Source organism: Lissotriton vulgaris, chromosome 6 (assembly GCF_964263255.1).
Source record: "Lissotriton vulgaris chromosome 6, aLisVul1.2, whole genome shotgun sequence".
Lineage (NCBI taxonomy): Eukaryota > Metazoa > Chordata > Amphibia > Caudata > Salamandridae > Lissotriton > Lissotriton vulgaris.
Genome location: NC_141694.1, coordinates 155907888 through 155929742, shown reverse-complemented (window position 1 = coordinate 155929742; position 21855 = coordinate 155907888). Strand labels below are relative to the sequence as shown.

The window sequence follows — 21855 nt, the reverse complement described above, 5'->3', positions numbered from 1 at the left end:
TTCCTCCTGGTTTGATAAGAGAAGACAAATAGCATCCTTCCATTGATACGCTTCGGCGCTTCCTCGGGGGTACGAAGTGCTATATCAATGAATTCCTGTGTCATATGGTTACTACTAATCAAGTAAGACTCTGAGGTTGGACAATATATGTGATAAAATATGGAAACTTAGTCAACTCATATCATCAGAATAGGTTAGCCCAATTCCATGCTGCTAGTTCACAGTGTGCCATATGGACTCCTAAACATGACAGGGTACCAGATGGTGGATTAAACCTTAGAACACAACCACTCTGATACCCTCCCAGGGAAATCATGGAAAAAGATCTACCTTTTCGTTATTATCTTAGGTATGCCCAAAGGGAGACATAGGAACAACTGAAATTTGCATTTCAAACATGTATTCAAGCAATTGGATTCTTGTGTAAAACACATGTGCTGCAGATATTACTAAAAGGAAACAAAGCATTGTTACCAGTATTACAAGAATGGTGAAAAAGCAGAATATTTCAACCATTATTATGATGCAGGGAGTATATGCATATATGTATATATGTCATAATGCTATTGGGTATAGGTGATATCTAACTGCAGACGTGATACAATTGAAATCTTTGCCTATTATGATATTTTTTGAAACTCTTTATTGAAGCCATGTACTCAACAGCTATGAAACTCCAGTGTACCCATTCATATACCAATAATAATCTATTGGACATTGATACTTATAGTAATATAGACAACTATGAAAGAGGGATAAAACAAATTATTTTGGTTGCCTTCACCGAGGCGTTTGAGAAGTAGTATCCGATGATTTGGCCCCAAGTGTGAAAAAATGCTACCATTCTATAAGCGACCTTGGTTTCAAATATGTGATCTCTTCTTTAATTTTAAATTGCATAGTAGACACATTTAGCTATTTACTATCAAGGGTAGAAATTCTCAAACACCTAGACATAGCTATGCAGCTATACATATGAGTTTATCAGATTTCTGGCTCAAGAACAAACTTGCCCTTGTTTTTTTTTATTTTGTCCCCTCCTATTCTAAAACCCAACATCCACCCATCCCTCCTGTACAGCAGGTTTAAGCGGGTGCCAAGACCTAGCAAAGCCTTCTATAATTACTCCTGTCCCATTGTTTGGGAATGTCTGTAGCCGCATTCCAGGAAGCAGCTTTACTTTTCCTCACTGTCATCCAAGTTTTTTATGATTAATGTCTACATCCGACTTACTTTAAAAGAGAACTTAGTCAATGATTGTTTTTCTTTTTTTGACATTTTAATCGGAATATTATTACCTTTCTCTGGTTCACGAAATATATGTGTTTATCTCTGTCAGGGGGTTTTCAAACTAGTCAAGATTAATATGTAAGCTAGAATAGCCATTTTCTTCAGTTTGAATTAGCATGATCTCATTTCTCTTAATCAACTGGCCATACTACAAGAATAGACAGGAAATATGGATAAATGGTATCCAGCTGAAACTAAATTCACCTTTTTTCACATGCTTGAGACAGAATGTTCTCCTTAGTGAGAAAGTCTTGGAAAAACTCTCTACCAGTTCTGGGTGGAGTACCAGATTTCAGGGCAGTGTACGGACTCCAACATGCTATAGAAAGTAGCACTAATTCTGTATACTATGTTTCTTACTCTAGTATCTCATCCCTAAGGAAGTAGGTGATCCACTTTTTTAAGGATTCCCCTTCTGTAGCATCTTTGATGCCCCCAGGAATCCCCACTATCCTCATATTATTCCGTCATTATTGTCTTTCCATTTCCTCACTCATTTGAGGCTCTTTTTATGCAGATGTTGCTGCTCTTTTTCTTTCTGTAATTTGGACTCCAGCTTCACAATTCAGTATTCTGTGTGTGTCTCTTACCTATCATCCCAATCTTTTCAAATATTTCCTCTACCATATCATGTAATTGTTCATCATTTTTCACACGTTCTTTTTTCTATAGATTAAAACTCACCAACCTATATTAAAATGAGCTTCAACAAAATCTTTGCATATGTTTCATTTTCATCTATGTTTTGGTGATCAATTTGGCACTTGATCTCCTTCTTTGGTTTTATCTGATCTAACTAATTTCTGTTTATGTGGAGAAATTACTTGTTTTCAAAGTTAGAATCTTCCAAATTTCTTGTACTAACTGAGTCAGTGAAAAAGTGTAGATGTGCAAAACCATGAGTAGTCTTGCAGTTCATAAATACTGTAATCAGGGTGTGGATTAACAGTTCTCTTTCAGTGACTGAGGGACTTTTCGTGGCCTTTGGCATGACTTTTTGCTTTTCACTCTCCTGCTTGTCACGTCTTCTTCATCTATCTCATTGGACTTTTATTGGTATTTTTTTGCAATTCTGCAGAGCCTACCGATGCCTTTCACTTATGAATTTGACTTTAGTTATGTTGGGTGAATTTTCTCAAGCACAATAAATCACATTCAATATACATTTATTTCACCTGTTTTTAATGCTCTCCCCTATTGTTGTAGTCATCATGTTCGTAGTGGCTGTGATATTTGTATCAGGAATACTGCCTAAAATGCAAAGAGTACCCTGGCTTTTCCGTCTCTTGAACAGGACTGTTCTCTTTCATCTCTCAGGAAAGCTGGTTACTGTGAGAGATGAGAGAAGCAGATCACCTTTTATTCTTCTGGGAACTCCACATACATAAACATGCTGTAAACAGGATTTTTCTTGATAAGGAAAAGTACAGATTTGCTAGAGCCCTGCTCGGTATCTTTGGAGTTCAGAAGGAAGATAAGTTGCTAAAATCTCCACCGCTGTAATGTGAGCTCAGACCTTGCTACAGTGGAGACAAGAGTTGGGACACCAGGCCCCAGTTGAAGGAGGAGGATGAAGTTGGTGAAGACGCCAAGTGCAGTGTGAGCTTTGCCAATAACGAAAGCCCTACAGTTTGACAAGGTTAAGTAGTCGACCGCCACCAGCTCTAGTATTATATTGGCAACTTCTTGGAGCTGCAGAATTACAGAACTCCTTGGGAACATGCAGATATGAAGAGGACACAGTAAGGAAAGTAGTCAAACTGTGGTGAAAACATGCAGTAATACCCAAAACACTACACTGTATGCATCATTGTCCCGAAAGAGAACTCTCCTCCTGTGCTAGGTTTAAAAATGTTTGTATCTGTTAAATGATATTCCTTCTGGTTAGTGGTAGGGGTGAGGGTAGCAGTTTGAGGATGTATGGAATGGATGGTACATGAGGAGAAGTAGGTAGATCTGAAGAAGATTTGATGCCTTACATGTGTAAGGATGGAAACTTGAGCACTCCTGAATGCAAACTTAATTGCAGCTATATTTATGGTTTTCAAATGTCCAAACGTACTATGACTGAATATTTGAACTTTTATTCAATCTGTAAGTGGAATCATATAGAACTGATCATTTCTAGTTGTGTGCTCAATTAGTTGTTCTCTTTCTCTGCTCAAGGCAGTATGCACCAAAGGATATATTCATTGTTAATGCATTAACTGCCCAGAGACTCTCCCAATAGAAAGAGTTTGAACTTTGCTCCTGCACCCTCACCCTTAGTGATTTTATGTATTAAATCTTTTATTGAGCACAGGCAAACAATATGCACCTCCGACATATTTATAGGGGCCGACACCACTCCGGGGAGGCCTAAGTCAGCGACCCCACTTATACCCATAACATGGCCAGCGGGCACATTGTCTGTTAACACAGCAAGCCGCCTACAACCCAACTGGGCCGGCCGCGTCATAAGAGGTGCTACAGCGGTGCGAGCTATGTAGTACTAGTGCAACCTGAGAGAAACAAAGAACTGTAAACACCCCCCCTACCCTTCCCACCCTTACCCTCCCCTCTCCTTGTCCAAAGCCGGGAATAATCAATCGGCTATTGTCTTCCATTAACGGTCAAGTGGTGCTGCGCGCGTTGGGCCTGTACGCCTGTGGGCGCGTGTCTTGGGTTCTGGGAGAGGTGTTTCCGCAAGGTGCAGCAGACGCAGGTAGCGTGGGCAGCTCACCTCACGAAATTCCCCGGTAAGTAGGGCGAGGAACGGTCGCCAGAGCTCCGCAAAGTCCGCTCCCCTCCCTGCCGCTGCCAGTGACAATTTCTCCATTCCCAGGATCGCCCAGAGCCGGTGGAGCCACCCCAGTTGTTGCGGAGCCTGAACTGCTCTCCAGTGGGCCACAATGTTTTGGACCGCTGCCCCTAGCGCAAGTGCGATCAGCCGTCCCCTCCAGGACTTCAGAGGATACATGAGGGCGTTCGGGAGGCCTAGAATAATGTATGCTGGGAAGCGCGGCAGTTGTGTATCTAGATGTGCGTCTATGAGGTCCAGGATAGGGTTCCAATAGGGGCGAAGCGCCTCGCAGCTCCATAGCAAGTGTTCCAGTGTCCCTAGTTCCCCGCACCCCCGCCAGCATCTGTCGCTTACTCGGGCATCCCAGTGGTGCAATCTCTCAGGGGTGTGGTACCAGTATGTGGCTACTTTAGTTAGTGTCTCGGTGAGCCCGGTGTGGTGTGCCGAGTGTCTGGCCCTGTGGTACAACCCCTCCCACTCTTTCCTTGTAAGCTGCCGTCCCAGATCCCTTTCCCACCTGGCCTGACCCGCGTTGTATGTGTGTGCCTGAGTGAGAAGTAGTTGTTGATAGAGGTCCGAAATCAATTTCTTATCCGAGTTGCGTGTCAGCAACCACCTTTCGTAGGGCGTGAGGTGCCGTTGGGCCCCGGGCTGGATCGAGGGGTGGAGCACCCAATGCCACACCTGCAGGTACTGTAGGCGTTCCGATTCGGCCACACCGTAGTCCGCCTTGACCTGCTGGAACGGGAGGATCCCCTTGAGGTCGAACATGTGTCCCGCCGCTCTACAGGGCGTCGTCCGCCATGTCGTAAACGCTCTGACGTCTAAGCCTGGCGTAAAGTCCGGGTTCTCGAAAATGGGGGTCATAGGCGAGGGAAAGGTGGTCAGTCCCTTGGCCACGGCCACTCTATCCCACACTCTCAGGGCGGTGCTTGTGATTTCAGAGGCGTACAGGTTAGGGGGCCGGTGTCGGCGTGGCAGGAAAGGCACGCCTTGAAGGGTACGGCCGGCCACTGCCTGGTCCTGGAAGAGCCAGTGCTTGCCGGACTCCAGTTGAAACCATTCCACGAAGGTGCGCAGTTGCGCCGCCTGGAAGTACAGGGTGAGGTCGGGCACACCGACCCCCCCGTTCGCTGGGGGCAGAGTGGCGAGGGTATGCTTAAACCTCGGTCGCCGGCCGTTCCAAATGAATCGCGACAGCTCCGATTGGGTCTGCTGAAGCCAACCCGCCGGGGGATTTAAGGGGAGCGTCTGGAACAGATACAAGATCTGCGGTAGCAGTGTCATTTTGACTGCGGCAATTCTGCCTAGCCACGACAATGTAAGCGGCTTCCAACGCCGGAGCTGCTCCCGGAGTGTGATTGTGAGCGCCTCATAGTTGACTCGCGCAGTACCCCGGACAGTAGGAGCCAGGCGGACGCCCAGGTACGGGACGGCTGCATCCGACCATTGTATTTTGAATTCGGACTTAATCTCGGCCACCACGTCCGGGCTCAGGGAGATGTTCAGGGCTTCGGATTTCGCTTCATTGATTTTAAAACCCGAGGCCAGGGCAAAGGTGTGAAGCTCCACAAAGAGAGCACGTAGGGATTGCATCGGGTCAGTGAGGGACAGCAAAACGTCGTCAGCGTATAGGCTGATTTTGTGCATGTCGGCACCAAATTTGATGCCAGATATGAGCGCATGCTGCCGCACCCTCTGAGCCATCGGTTCCATGTACAGTGCGAATAGGAGCGGCGAGAGAGGGCAGCCCTGGCGCATGCCTCTGCCAATATCGAATCTTGGGGAGGTATGGCCGTTCACCCTTCCCGTGGCGTTGGGCCGGCGGTAGCAGTTGAAGATGCGATGGCGGAGTTTCTCCCCAAATCCGAAGTGGCGGAGAACCTGGTCGAGGTAGGGCCAATGCACTCTGTCGAATGCTTTCTCCGCATCGATGGTGAGGAGCATGCAGCCCGGTTTAGTGCGCGACCCGGCCTCAATGAGGTGCAACACTCACCTGGTGTTGTCGCTGGTCTGCCGTTGGGGGATAAAGCCCGCCTGGTCAGGGTCTATCAGCTGCTGCATGTATGGTGCAATGCGGCCTGCTAATATGCCAGTGTAGAGCTTCAAGTCTACATTCAGCAGCGAGATGGGCCTGTATGAGCCGCATGCCGCCGGGTCACGGCCCGGTTTGGGAATTACAGAGATAGACGCCTCCAGCAGGTCCGGGTGGATGGCACCAGGCATGTCAAAGGTGTTAAACAGGTCGCGCACGAGGGGGGCAAGCTGCTGGCAAAAGGTCTTGTAGAAGGCCGCAGTATAGCCGTCGGGTCCCGGGGATTTCCCCACTTTGAGGCGGGCAATAGCAGAGATGACTTCCTCCAGGCCTATGGGCCGCTCCAGAAAGTCCGCTTGGGCTTGGGTGAGGGCGGGGAGCTCCGCACCCTGCAAGTAGGTCGGTCCGGCAGTTGGGTCCAGGTGGTCCGCGTCGTATAGTGCCGCATAAAAGTTGCCGAAGGCTGCTGCAATCGCTGCGTCCTCCATGATCTGGCCGCCACTAGCCGACAGGAGAGAGCGCACCTGTTGTCGTTGGGTTTGCGCCCGTAGTCTGCTCGCCAGAAGCTTCCCGCAGCGGTCGCCTCCGGTGTAATAGACGTGCTTGAGGAGCATAGCGGCGTATTCTGCCACGTCCTGATCCAAAGCTGCCAACATTTTCCGCTCGGCGCATAATTGGCGCCATGCCCTTGCCGCCCCTGTGCGTTGGTGCATCTGTTCCAGTTCCGCCACCCGTTGGGTAAGCTCGGCACGTTTTAGAGCCCTTTCTCTGTTGTTGGCGGTGGCTATGGAGATAAGTTCCCCGCGTAGGACCGCTTTGAGGGCTGCCCACTGAGTGGCCTTCGTGGTGTCGTCATTGGCGTTGTGTTCCAAAAAGTGGTCAATCGCGGCTGTGAGTCTCGTTTGAGTGTCGGGCAGCTGCAAGAGGCTATCTCGCAGCCTCCAGTGTCGTTGTGGAGCTGGCATGGCTCCTACACGAAGTGTCGCTACCACTGGGGAGTGATCCGATAGCGTGGCTGGCATTATCTCCACCTCCTTGACCTGTAGCGCCAGTTGAGAGGAGCACAGAAAATAATCCAGCCTCGCATACGTCTTGTGCGCCGCCGAGTAATACGTGTAGGCTGTTGTCTGGGGGTGTGTGTGTCGCCATAAATCTATGAGGCCCAAGTCTGCTATGTGTGCGTGTCCTGCAGCCGTGAGTGCTCCCACCTGCCCGGATCTCTGGCCTGAGCGGTCTGCCGTGTTATGAAATACAATGTTGAGGTCTCCACCCAGTAATAAGTGAGTGTGTGTGGTAGATGTTGCGGTCTCTAGCGCCGCATGTAGGAATCTTTCCTGCCCCTCATTCGGGCCATAGACCGAACCCACAAGCAAAGTATGGCTTGCAATCTGGAAGCTATAAAGTAGAAGCCGCCCTTTAATTTCAGCTTCTTTCTGGAGGACCCTCCCCTCGAATGATTTAGCCACTAGAATCGCTACCCCGGCTGCTTTCTTCAGGGATGAGGAGAAGAACTGCCAGGGAAAGGCGCGCGATTTGAGTCTATGCTGGTCGCTGCGGACAAGGTGTGTTTCTTGGAGGAGGCAGATATCCGCCCTGGAACGCTCGAGAAAGGATAGTATCGCCTTGCACTTGTTCGGACTGTTGAGACCCCGCACATTAAGCGAGAGCACTGTTAGGTGTCGTGTCATGTCTGGGGTAATAAGGAAGATGCCAATCCCCACCCGAAGGCGGTGGCTGCGAGCCAACGGACCGTGGAAGACACTGCGCTGGGAGTCCTACCGACTCCGTCCGTGGTGGTAGCATCCCCTGGACAAGGAGAGCCCCCCCGCCCCTACCCCTCTTCCCCCAACTCCCCCCCATCCCCAACTGCCCCCCCATCCCCACCTCAACTGGAGGAACTCCCCCCTCCCGGATCCCCCTCCCCTTTGGTGCAACCCCTTCCTGCCCAATACCCCCTTCCTGCCTAACTCCCCCCTCCCGGAACCCGCCCTGCCCCATTGTCCAAACGTTGAAAAGTGTGCAAACACCGATGTAACTCCCCCCCCTCTTCCCAACCTCCACCCAAATCAACCCAACCACAAAGAAGTCTGATCCGTTATAGTCCCAGATCCAGGTGGTCATCCGCTGGATCCGTGGTAAGGTAGTCACTGGGAGTGTAGGCGGTGGCGACGATGTCAGCGGACAGAGCACGTCTCCGTCCGAGTCGGCCACCAAACAGGTAGCGAAGGAAAGTGCGGGTTCGAGAGGCTTCGCCCCCGCCGCCGGAGTGAGCAGTCCCGGCCGGGCCGTGACCCCGCAGATCTGTGTGTCTCTGGCCGGGAGGTCAGTCGTTGTCGCGGTTCACCAGGCCCTGTGCGACGGTCTCCACAGCCGCCCGCTGACCGTCTTCTATTTCTTTAGTGGCGGGACGTCGCGGCCTGTGTCGCCGCCGCTGCTGCCGCCATCGCCCGGCGCTTCCTCGCCGGCAGTGCCCCCAGCCCCCGGGGTCTCAGTCTCCGTCGGCTCTTCAATGTTCAGGAGGCCACATGCCTCCCGGAGGGAACGCAGCTGGTGGAGAGTGTTGCCCATCTTAAACACTAGTCTAAAGGGGTGCCCCCAGCTGTAGGAGATGTGGCGTTTACGCAGTTCTGCTGTGACAGGTCGAAAGATGCGTCTCTTCTCCAGAGTCAGCGCCGTGAGGTCCTGGTACAATGCAGGGGAGTGCGGGCCATAGGCCTCTGGCGACATCTGACGCGCTTTGTTGAGGATCTCCTCTTTAGTCCGAAAGTCCTGTACGCACACCAGGATGTCAGCCGGGTGGGCCGTTGACGCTCTAGGTGGGCCCGTTCTGTGCACTCTGTCTAGACCCAGTGGAGAGTCTTTCGGCCGGCCTAGGATGTGATTGAACAGGCCTTGCGTAAACAGAAAGAGGTCCTCCGTATCAGGGGCTTGCTTCACTCCCCGGATTCTGATGTTATGTCGCCTGGAGTGATTCTCCAAATCCTCGGCATGTGTCTGGAGATCCACTTGCTGGTCGTGGATGCATGCTAGTTCCTGTCGCAGCGCCTCAATTTCCGTGTCCCGTGCGTCGCTCTTCGTCTCCAACTCCGCCACCCTCTCGCCAATGGCATCGGTGTCGCGGCGCACCTCCTTCATCTCATCTTGGAGTTCTTTCTTCAGAGCCTGTATGTCTTCTCGCAGTCCCAAGAAGAGCGACTCTAGGAAGGAGCGTGTGACCGGGCCCTTTGGGCCTACCTGTTCCTGGGACGGAGAGGCCTGGCTTTTCTTCTCGGAGCCCGCCCGATGACTGGTCGTTGCGGCATCTGTCTTCTTCCCCACCGCACCGGGGGTGAAGAGCTCCGCAATGGAGCGGTCCTTCCTTGTCCTGGCGTTGGACATGGCTAGTGCGGCCCTCCCCCGTCTGGCAACCGGCCGCCACTAGCACCAGAGGTCCCAGGCCCCTAGCGTGGCCAAGTCCCGTGATGCCCAGCACGTGGTCAGTGGAGTGGGTGGCACGCCAGGCGTAGCGGCAATGAGTTTAGCCAGGGCCCACCGTCACAAGGAGGCCCCTCTCTATGGGGGCCCGGGGCAGCGCCTCACCATGGGCTCCCCACGTAGGCAGGAGCTGTGGCAAGTGTGGGGGGCTCCCTGCTCGCTGTGTCCCTTAAGAGTGTCCCCCAGCCGGCACCCAGGCCAAGGCAGAGTCTATTGCGTGGGCCCACAGCAGGGGCGGGTGGGCAGAGTGAGGCCGGTCCCCTCGTGGGTCGCTGGGCGGTAGCAGCTGTAGGCCCGGGGGGCAGGCCGGTGTCGCGCTTCACTGTGGCGTCAGTGCTGGGCCACCCAAAATGGCGGACCTCTGTCTCGGGTCGTGTCGTCAGCCCTGGCCGACCGGGGGCGGGAAACGGGTGTACCGCGGAGGGGAGGGGGGGCCTGGAGCCGCTGGTTCACCCCCTCCCGTTACCTCCAGTCCGCTGTATTGGTCTGCCTGGGGTCAGGGATCGGCGCCCGCTCCCGCGCCCCTCACCTGTGAGCGCCGCCCGGGATCCGGCGCCGTCGCTGAAGCTGATGACGGGTGTCAGCGGGATACCAGCAGGGGTCCCACCGTCGTCCGTGGGTGGTGGCAGGTCCGCAGAAGCCTCCGCGTCAGATCGCGGGAGGCCTCGCGCTTCGCCGCGCGGGCCGGACCTGCCCCCTGTGCTTCTGCCCGCTGTGCGCGATCTCAGGCGGTTACTTGGCTCCTCCCCCTGCGGCCTCACTTTCACCCTCGCTCGCGGTCCGCAGGTCTCGCCAGGCCCCGGCCGTCGCTGGCTCCGCGGCGGCTCTCCTTCCAAGTCGGGTCACCTCCGGTCACGGCTCCAGCTCGAAAAGGTGGCCACAGCAGCGGCGACAGCGTTTTGATGTGTCGCGGAGCCGTCCTCAGTCGGGTAGGTGCTATTTTGGTGCTTAAGGCGGCGTCCGGCGGCGGGAGCTCGGCAGGGCATGTCCGCTCACACCGCCATCTTGGCCACCCCCTTAGTGATTTTAGATCTGGAGATTGATACAACAACTGAGGGTGTCAGTCTATTCAGGAAAACATTTAGCAGGGGTGTCAGTCTGTTACCAATGCATTCATGTGATGTAGCAGCTCTTATCCACAGCGGATAAGAAAAGTTAAGTAGTTCATTCAGTTCTTGACATTTATTGTCTCACAAAAGGCATTCAGTAGTACATATATATATATATATATATTGCATGTCCTATGACATTCAGGTATCTAACTTGTTAAATTTATACTGGCCAGCATGAACACTTATTAGAGCTTTCATGGAATACAACTCTGTTGCCATTTGTCTATCAAATATGATCACTTATACAGTGCTTTTTGTGTGGTCTGTAATATTTACGGGTATTGTTTAAACTAACAATGTAAGCTGTTGCATCTGCTCTAGGTGTGAATCACTATTGAATGGGTGGGATGTAAGACACTTACCTATGAAAAAAAATGTGATTCTGGCCTAAAATCTAATGCAAGTCGCACTAATGTCAATGGAGGATGTAGTCTTAAAATGTAGCCTACTTTTGTCCATTAACTGCCCAGGTCCAAAACTAGGCGTTTTTGTGCATTATTCAAAAGGAGCATTGACTTGTAGAACACATTGTAACATGCTTAAAATGTTTAAAACTGACTTTGTATTAATGTTTGTATATATCTTCATCTCTTTTTTTATAGAACCAGACATCTATGCACACAAACATAGAAAGTCAGACTTGAACTTTTTAAGCAATCATGTAGCCTCAAATAAACACTGATTTGTAATGAAAGCTTGATTGACACATTAAGGTGTGTAGGAATGTTCAGTGTCACTTTTTCCCCATGTTACCTCTTTAAGATTCAACACCTAAGGTGTTGGGACACAAGGGAGGACTAGGACAAAGAGAGCTGAGGCATGGACTTCTTCTTGCCCCACTCTGTCAAAACCACTTCCAGTGAAGCGTGACAATGTGTGTGTGGGTTCTGTCTAGAGTTTAATGCTCCTTGATGCAGATGCACTCACTCACTTTTTTTTATTCTCCAATGGCAACTATCATCTGCGTTTCAGGCCACATATCGAATGAGACACTAGCACAGCAAAAGGAGAAAGGAAAACATACACGAGAAGAGCAAGAGGAAGATGCAATTCCAAAACGTAAGCATACACTTGAAATCAAAATCCAGCCGTATGTGTCTAGAATTGAAGCAGCATGCCAGTTGCCTTGCCACATTATGTACATATATATTGGTATCTGAAATATACATTGGCTATGCAAGATTTCTCGGAAACTGTAGTTTTTATAAGGGGAAAGTAAATACTGTGACAAGAAATTGAGAGAAAGGTGTGCATATCAAAAATGAAGTTAGGGCCTCACTTAGAATATGGTTCGGCTGCTGGCCGTCTGTCAGAATAGTAGAGGTATTCGTCTCTACCATTCTGGCCAGACTATCGCCACCATATAGAGATCTCTGCCGACCCATGCCTCAAAGAAGTCACCTGGAGGTCCAAAGTTACAAACATGTACATTAGTCCGTCTGCTCTATATAGGGCGGAAGATTTGATGCACCTACAGGGACAGTTCCCACGCCATTACTGCACGGTGACCGCCAACTAACACAGCCATGGCTCCACCGCTGTAGGCAATATGACTGCCTGACTGACTATTTGTGGCAGAGAACCATGCTCTCCAAGCTCTAAATCATTTTTCTTTGAAAGAACTCCACAACTGAATTGTTTGTGCAAACTTGTGGCTTTTAAGTCATTGAAATACCAAGTATTGCGATGCCCTAGGTTTCTCTTTAATCGTGGCACCTTGCACTCTAGAAGGTTTATTGTTTCCCCTGCACTGAACTAGGCAGAGTCTTTTTCCTCTAGTGTACTAAAAATAGGAGCCAAAACCAAGTAAAAGAGACCAACTAAACGCAGGTCCAGGTCTAAAGTTGATTCAGTAGAATCCTTTAAACTGCTTTGAACTTCAAAAGGTTATTGGTCAGCTAACATGGGACTGAGGCATTATATTCATGAGATTAAGGGAAAAGGTACAATTGCTACCACGTTTCTGTACTACGAACTGATTATCGGCCATAATAATTAATGAAATGAAAGGGATCAAATAAGCATTAAAACACAATCAGCTATGCATTACCAGTTTGTGAAGAAGTATGCAAAGATGCAAAAATTAGCGTTTCATATTTTTATTTAAACTTTAAAATTTTGTGAACAGGTCTATGCTCAAAGGTTTTTTTTTAAAAAGCAGCAAAAAAGGGACTATGAACAGCATTTGGTATATTCCAGTTACCAAACTGGCACACAATTCAGCTGCATCCTATTGGATTTGATAAGCCACACACTTTTCCTACCTTGATGCTGGAATTGCTGGACCACATTTTTGACAGCAGAGAAGTGGATTCATACTGCTTGTCTCAAGGCGACTATTGTTTCCCCTGCTGTCATTCATAATTGGTGTGCTTGAGTGACAGAGAATAAAACACAATGCCTTGCAGCCAGATGCCCAAATGGACTTCAAGCTGCCAGGGCAATGTAAAACTACACTGGCAAAGTTCATAATCTGCATGCTCTTAATTATATACTGTCAATTCAATTAAAATAAGCTTTATTCAATAAATATAAAAATATCAATATAAACTTACAATCTTCTCCAGCATCTAGTTACAAGTGCAGCCCGATATGCATTCATGATTAGGTATACGAAAATTCATGATGTAATCGATTTTCTACATTTAATTACGTTCTTTAAAGAGATTGCGACAGACGTCATAACGTTATAATTTTCTAAAAATAAAAATGGCAAGCGGCATTGCCTACAACTATACAGCTATAAAATTGGCAAAACCGACATCTTTCTTTGCATAAAATGTACAGAAAAACACTCTGTTGATAGTTGATTGCCTGGACATTTCATCACATGGGTAGTTGCACAGTAATTTCACCCAGTCATTGGTAGCAGGAAAACCTATTAATCGGTGGAAGATGTCCAACCTAAGCCAAGTTAGAACAAATCTGTCCTGTATGTCTTGGATTTTTTAAGGTAAGGCTGCATATCAGAGGTTGTCAATATCAATTGGTTGGGCTGTACGGTTGACCTTGATATTTCTACGGATAGTCTACTTGTTTCCAAGAGTGTTTAAAATCTTTTCCTTTAACGGATATTATTGATTTTGGGTCATCATAATATTCCGGATGTCCCAGGGCATTCATTAAATCCCTTACATATTTCAGCCACGGGATATTTAGGGCCTTGTGTAATTTAACAAAGTATTTTATCCCTAATAAGGGTGGTTTCCTCCGAGGTCCAAATCCTGTGCCACAGAAGAACTGGTTGGATTTTTATTAAGTCCAGTATGAAAGGTAACCCTAACTTTGCATGGCATATGTACTTAGAACAACCGCCTGGAACGGCCAAGAGAAATCATAAGAAGGCATTCTCCACCAATTGTAAAGGCTGAGGGTCACTGTAGTCCCACACAACTGCTACATATATAGCTGTTTTCACACATTTTGCCTAATGTAGGTTTAGCAGCTCGAGAGGTGCTCTTTTACCCAGCTTTCTTGAAAAATTGGTTAAGGCAGCTGTTGCTTTCAAAAATAAAAGCTTTCTGGCTTTAACTGCCTGGGACCAGGACCGCTTTTCATCGAAAAAAATGCCTAAGTAGGGACATTTCCTTGTACCTTCTATCTTTTTGTTATCTGTGCGTATATCCCTACACTTTGAGCTACCTCAACGACGTTTCATTATAAATGTTCTCGCTATGTTAATTCAGAGTCCCAGGTTTTCCATGTCCTGGGTGAAACTTGTCTGTACTCGTTGGAGCCCCAGCTGCGTAGGTGCCATCAGCACGGCACCATCAGCGTAGAGGAGGGCAGGTATAGGGTGTTTATCAGTTTGTGGTAGGTTATGGCACTGTTCCGCCAGTTCCTGTCCCAAGCCATTTATATAGAGTGTGAATAAGAAGAGTGCCAGGACACAGCCCTGTCTTGTGTTACATTTGCCCTTCACCCTCGCTTTCAGACCAGAATAAAGCGGCCTCAAATAATGTAAGAGCGGTGCTACCACACCCAAAGTGACTAAAATGACCCAGAGCTTATTGTGTTTGACACAGTCAAAGGCTGAGGTTAAATCTTCAATCGCCAAGCATAATCTACCCTGCTTGGCCATGGTATATTTTCTGGTTAATATAGTAAGATTTGATCCTTGCTCCACTGTGCCTAGCCCTGGGCGAAACCAAACTGTAACTCAGATAAAACATAGTTTTCTTCAGCCCACTCTTGGAACCTGTTAAGTACAATGCGCCCCACCACCTTGGCCAGTAAATCGAGCAATTAGATTGGCCGGTAACATGCAGGGTTATGGCAAAAACCTTTTTTAAAACTCGGAACCAATAGGGATTTTGACCAAGTAAGAATAAAACCTGTAGTTCACCAGGCTGCAATGACTTGTGTCAAAAGTGGGCCCCATAAAGCTAGATTGGCTTTAAAAAGGTCTGCAGGCACACCATCAGGGCCAGGCACCGTGCTTCCTTGCTGGCTTTGATTGCTTGAATGTCCTCATCTAAGGTAACATAACGGTCTATGGGAAAACTCCTTGGGGGAATAATCCTTTGTGACAACTTTGTGTCGCCAATGTCTGTCGTGACTAGAGAGGGTTTAAACATGTTTGAATAGTGTTTCACCCATTCGTCCTCGCTTATAGCGATCTCTATGGTAGGAATATCATGGGATATTAAGAAAGGAGCGTTTACTGCCTGCCAAAAGGCTGAGTTGTCTCTGGCCAAGGTCGCTTCATGCAGTGCTCTCCAGGCTTCCTTTCTAATATCCTGCATCCTTTCTTCCAGAGCCTGTTTGTTCTCCAATCTACACACTTTTATTTCTTGTCTGTTTCTTAGTGGCTTATGTAGAACATACTTAAGTTTTTTATGGGCTTTGGTGCACCTGTTACTAAACCACCCATGGTTTTTCTTGCTTTCTTTTTTCTTCTCCAGCATTAAAGCTTTCTTGATTTCTCTAGATATCTGTTGGAAAGATTCTAAAATTTCAGTGTGGGTAGTCAACTCCTCTAAGCAAGACAAAAAGACTGTATTATATTTATCTACTATATTTTTTCTGAAATCCTTGGTGGCCACTTTGGACCAACAAAGGGCATAGCCATTGGTTTCATTCGGAGCAATATCCTGAACAATGAGCTGTTCTAAACCCTTGTTTTTTATTGCCTTGCTTAACAGTTGAAAAATTACACTCAGAGGGAAATGGTCGCTTAAAGCGTTCTTGTGTGTTTTGAAACCTTTAATTCCTATTGAGTAAATGTAAATGTAAATTCTTACTTGTATAGCGCACTACTCACCAGCAAGGGTCTCAAGGCACTTGTACGAATACCGCTGTGGAACCCATTCTAGCTTTCCCTGTGAGGCGTCCACTCCTGGGCACCCACAAGGTAGAGGCCAGGCATCCTTGGCATTGTGGGGGCCGTTGTGGAGATTAAGCAAGCTATTGCCCAGAGTTGCAGAGTGGGACTCCATGATTGGAATAGTCACCAAGGCGAGAATTATCAGGTCCGTGGAATTTTGAGCCCAAGACCCGCCAAGGCAGATAATTGAACCATGGTCCCGGGCAAGACCTCTGCATCAGGGTCTGCCGCTCTAACCGTTGAGCCACACTTCTCCACTTGAGGGTTTATTGGCTACAATTATATAGTCAGTGGTTGAATTTGCACCTCTCCCATTGAATGTATTGTTGAAAGGAACCATAGGGATACATAAATTATTGGCAAAACCTAAGTCAAACGAAAACAAAATCTCAGTCAAACAATCCCTGTAGTTCGAGTGCGAGTAATGGGTATAACTTGTGAACCAGTCAAATGATATTACACAATTTTTTTCCCCCATAAAGCGAACACAATCCACTATTAAAATCCCCACCCCTGAGAACAAACATATCTTTTTCATTTTCATTAAGTACCTGGTTAAGATCATTGCTCAGTTTTCTAAGAACCTTCAGAGCATTATTGTAGTAGTAATTACAACCACACAATGAGACTTGTCAATTTCAATGATGGTGATTTGGTAGTACATTTCAGAACTGCTCAGAATTATCCTGTTTACATTCATATAGTTTGACACATATACATAGTCGTCCTTTAGATCTCCCATATGCAGAAGTTACAGCTGGAGTATGGAAGGTCTTATACCCGAAATGGGTATAGTGCCCTCTGCCCAGATTTCTTGCAGACAAAGGATATTGCATTTCCATACAATGTCTAACCATTCCGGGGTTAGGACTTTTTTATGCAAACTTGCGGCATTCCAAAATAGTATTCATTGTATGTGCCTTGTGGGGAGAGCTTAATGTCATGGGCGGAATATCAACAGTTAGTCCATTTCCTACATTTGTTCCTATATCAAAACTATCAGGGTCTTTATTATATACTGCCAACGTAAGGTTCAGTATGAGTTCATTAAACAGGTTTGATCTTATTTTTTTTATTTTTTTTACATCTGCTTATTGATTTTCAAGCACAAACAACAAGCTCAGTAGTTAATTACATTCAGACAGGCTCTTCAGTATCATCGCAAATAATGATAAAAGCATACGGCATGTAACAATACAGTCAATTTAAAGGCCAGGATAAATATAAATCAACCATTAATCAGCACCTACATAGCCTCAACACCTCTTGAATAATAGCAAGAAATCCGTCTGCAACGTAAGTATACATGTGCTGTATAGCTATATAGTGTGAAATCAATTACTCTACCCTCCTGTTCCCTCCCAAAGTCCGCCCTCCACCACCAGAGGGTCGCTTATCACAGTGTAACTTATTTCTGTAATCAGTTGGAGCAACATAACTGTACAGGGTACCATACATACATCCCTATAGAAGAGCATGACTACTTTGGGAAAAGGGGGCGCATTCATCCATTCCAACTCTCATAGTGGCGCAATCATCCACTTAGTCTCACCCTTCCAGTGTTCGCTCAGTTCCGATCTAGAGTCCTCATCTACAGCCTTCAATTCAATAACTAGGGCCTCCCACACCTGGGCTGCATCCAGTGCCTTCTCATTACGGGACCTCTGGGCCTGCTGCAGGCAAATTGCACTCTCACTCCCTGTCCATGTAAGCAGCGCTGCCTTCCATCTAGTGAAATTTGGCCCTCCTGCATCTTTCCAGTGGAGCGTGATTTCCCTTTTAGCCAGTACCAGTCCCAAATCCAAGAATTTACTTGTTATTTTAGTCTTGCTAGTGTGAGGGAACCAATGTAATAAACAGGTACCCTTGTCCAAAGTGATCTGCCGTTCCGTAATATTGCACAATAATGTAATTACGTCAGCCCAGTATGTCCCCAATTGTGGACAGTCCCATAACATATGTAACAGGCCCGCATCCACAAGTCTACAGCGGGGGCACAGCGCTTTGTCCAAATGAAAGTATTGGTTGATCTTCGCTGGGGTGAGGTAAGCCCTATGCAGTATGAAAAATGGAATCAACTGAAATCTAGCATTTATAGTGCTCTTCCAGGCTCTTTTGGCTATCTGCGACCAGGCCAGGTCCGGTATGTCTCTATCAATGTCCGTTGCCCATTGGCCGTGTAATTTCTGCAACGGCATCGAGCCCTCCCCAAGCATATGTTTGTATAAGCAGGTAACAGCTTTATAGGTGCCCGCTGTCTTTACTACATATTGGCATGCTGAGCTCACTGGTGGTTCCAACAGGCCCTCGCCCCAGTACTTTTGTATGGCAGCTATCAAGGCAGTATGAATTGAAAAGTGCCCTCGCGGGAGCCGGAATCTCTACTGCAACTCCCCATAGGGCAGTAAAATTCCATCATCGTACAGGTCACCCACTACCTCTAGTCCAAGAGACTCCCATTCTGCGAGGGCCAGCCAGTCCCCGCCATGCGGTAGGGCGGTACACACACCTAGAGGTATCTCCGGGGCATAAGGGCGCTGCAATCTGACTCTATTATGGTAACGTTTCCAGCAAAGCCTCAAAGTGCGTTCCTTAATGGACAGCGAGTTCATAAGCAATTTATGCTGGAGTATGATAAAAGCCAGCACATGCCTGGGTACATCTGGTTCATAGTCTCTTTCAGGGCATCTGAATTCCAGCGCCACCGCCTGGGTAAGCCCCTGAAACTGTGCGGCTAGATAATAGAGCTCGAAGTCAGGGACCGCCAGACCTCCCTCCGCCCTCAGGCAATTCAATGTATCAAGTGTCACTCTATGCCTCCCGTTTCCCCAAATAAAACCACCTACCATAAATCGGAGCTGACGAAATAAGGAAGCAGGGACCCAAACCGGCAGCGTTCGGAAAAAAAAGTAGCCTGGGAAATGCCACCCTCTTTAATAGCACCACCCGACCCGCCACTGATAAAGGCAAGGTTCCCCAGAACTGCATGCTAGCTTTGAGGTTTCGCATTGCCCGGCCAATGTTACCGTCTAGTAGGTCTTCCTGGGTATGATAAATATGTGTCCCTAGATAACGAAGGCAGTGGGGTTCCGATGTGATGTCTCGCACGGTCACAGGCGAAATGCACTCCTGATCAATTGGGAAAACACAAGTCTTCGCCCAGTTGACTTTGAGTCCGGAGATCTCTCTGAATCTGCGGAGTAGTGCCCGGGCTCCCTCCAAACCATCTCCAGCGTCTTTTAGGAACAACAAAAGGTCATCCGCATATAGCGAGATAAAGTGTATACGACCTCGAAGTTGTAAACCTTGAAAATCCCTCCCCAGTCTAGCTGTGATAGCCAATGGCTCTATGGCCAGAGCAAACAGCAGCGGGGATAGCGGACACCCCTGCTGCGTGCCACGCCTCACTCGTTAGGGGGAGGAGATGACCGTCCCCACCTTCACTCTGGTGCACGCCGATCAGTATAATATTTCAGTCCAGTGGACATAACCTTCCCCCAGTCCGAAGGCTCTCATAATAGAAAATAAATAGGGCCATTCCAAACTGTCGAACGCTTTCATAATATCCACATAGAGGATTACTGCCATTGGATCCCCAGCATGGTCCCCACCTAATATGCGCACCAATCGGCGTACGCTGCCCGCAGTGTTGCCGGTAGGAATGAAGACGGCCTGATCTGAATGAGCCAACTGTACCATGTGCGGGAGGAGTCAAGTGGCTAATACACGACTCAAAATCTAATAGTCAGTGGTGAGCATAGATAGGGGACGATATGCAGAGGGGTCAGTGGGGTCCTTCCTTGGTTTAAGTAGAGGGATGATGTCAGTTTCTCTAGCCGAAGTCGGTAGTATCCCCAGTTCCTTGGCCGCTTTAAAAACCAGTAGTAATCTAGGGGCAAGAGCATCAATGTATGTGGCATAAAACTCTATTGGCAGGCCATCGATTCCTGGAGTTTTGTTCTGCGCCATGTGCGTGATAGCGCTTCTAACCTAAGATAATGTAATGTCCTGGCAGGGGGTCAGTTGGGAGTTTACGCTCCGCCTCCCTAAGCGTCTTTTCTGCAGATTAAATTTCTTGCAATACTGTCCTTCGTACCCCTACTCATTTAGTAATACACATGCCCCGGGTCACCACTTTAAAGACATCCCATTATAGGGCTGTCGTCGTAGCTGTACCGTCGTTATCAGTAAAGTAATGCTCTATTCCCGTTTGCAGCTCCGTGTGGAAAACTGGGTCCTTCAACATCTTCGGGCGCAACCGCAGGGCGGTACCGCTGGGCGCTCCAGGATCCAACAGAAACCCACCAATAATGGGTTGTGATCAGAGATGGTGCGTGACAGGTATTCGCTATTGACCACCATAGCAGCCAGGGCCGAACTACACAAAACTATGTCAAGTCTAACATGTAACTCATGCAAGGCCGAGAAGTAGGAGTAATCGCGCTCCCGAGGGTACCGTGTCCGCCATACATCCATAAATCCCCAGCTATCCTGCCATTGTGCTCTGATCTTTGATAGTTTATGAATTGGGGCATCTGGTAACGGGGGTGGGATCTATCCATATCTACATCAGTTATGGAGTTAAAATCTCCCCCCATCATTACAGCCTGTGTTTCAGACATGCGAGCAAAAAAAGTCACCTGCTCTACGTTAGGGGCGTAAATACTGCAAAGGGTCACATCTCGCCCATGAAGGCGTCCCACAACCACCACATAATGACCCTCGGGATCTACCACCTGGTCAGTCATCTGGAAAGGAACCACGGCCCTGATCCAAAGCAGCGCCCCCCTTGCAAAGGCTGAATAAGTAGTATAATAAAGCTGCCCACGCCATCTACGCTGTAATACCAACCCTTCAGTTTTTAGTCAGGTGCGTCTCCTTTAGGAATACTATCTGCGCGCCCCTGCGCACTAAATAGGAGTGGATTTTGTGTTGTCGTTGCATCGAATGTAACCCCGCACATTCCAAGTCATACATTTTACATCAGGTAATGGACTCATAGTCAGTATGAAAAAACACAATAAATCGCTGTTTTCTCCAAGACACGCCGGTGAGTGCTATCCCCAAACTAGTTCTCTCCACATCCACAACTACCCCAAACCCCCCCCAGCACATCCCTTGCTCCCCAGAACAGGCACTAACATAGTGAATCCCATCCAAACTGATCCCAGCAAACGCCCCCACAAATGTCGAGGCGTACTAACTGTGAACCATCCGGCGGGGTGGGTTAGAGCCTAGCAAACAGCAACAGTCAGCGAATATCTCCGGCTCCAACCCCTTAGCAGCAACCAAGCCCCCAGTGGTGAAAGTAGCAGTGCTCCCCTTAAAATAGTTAATCAATCTACTGGTTGCCAGGCATTCCCCCCCCCAGCTCCCCCAGAGCCCCAGGCACCCCTGACCCCAGCCGCCCACCACCCAGAGTTTTAGGAAATACAAACCAACAGCAACCACAGTAGAAGTCCCAGAGTCTTAGAGTCTTCCTCGTCATCATGGAGCATCCACCATGTCTTCCCCTGTGCCTGGTGTCACCTTAGGAAGAATCTGGCTGCCGGACTCCAACAGCTCTGTCTCAGTCCCATCAGCCTCCCCTTCAGACCCCGTGGCCGGCCCCGGAGAAGATGCCTCCACTCCAGCAATGACCACCATCGTCTGCAACGCTGCCAATCGCTCTGCCTCCGTCTGGGACAGTGAAGGGCCCCCAGGCACTGAGCGCCGTCTACATTTGCAGCGGGATCTGAGAAGTCTTTGTTCCAGTACTGGTCGCCGAGATGGTAGTCCAGCCTCACCCTTGCCAGCTTTATAACACTCTAGCCATGTCCAGGCTTCCTCAGGACTG

At 48.4% G+C, this 21855-nt stretch overlaps 1 protein-coding gene across 1 annotated transcript in view; it reads left to right on the top strand.

The window, feature by feature from the left end:
* The window catches only part of LOC147706943 (uncharacterized), a 355595-nt gene that overhangs the window by 15597 nt on the left and 318143 nt on the right, over positions 1-21855 (top strand). The window contains exon 2 of the mRNA XM_086925597.1: positions 11666-11752. Within this exon, the coding sequence (XP_086781723.1) occupies positions 11666-11752 (87 nt within the window). The remainder of the gene's footprint in view (positions 1-11665; positions 11753-21855) is intronic.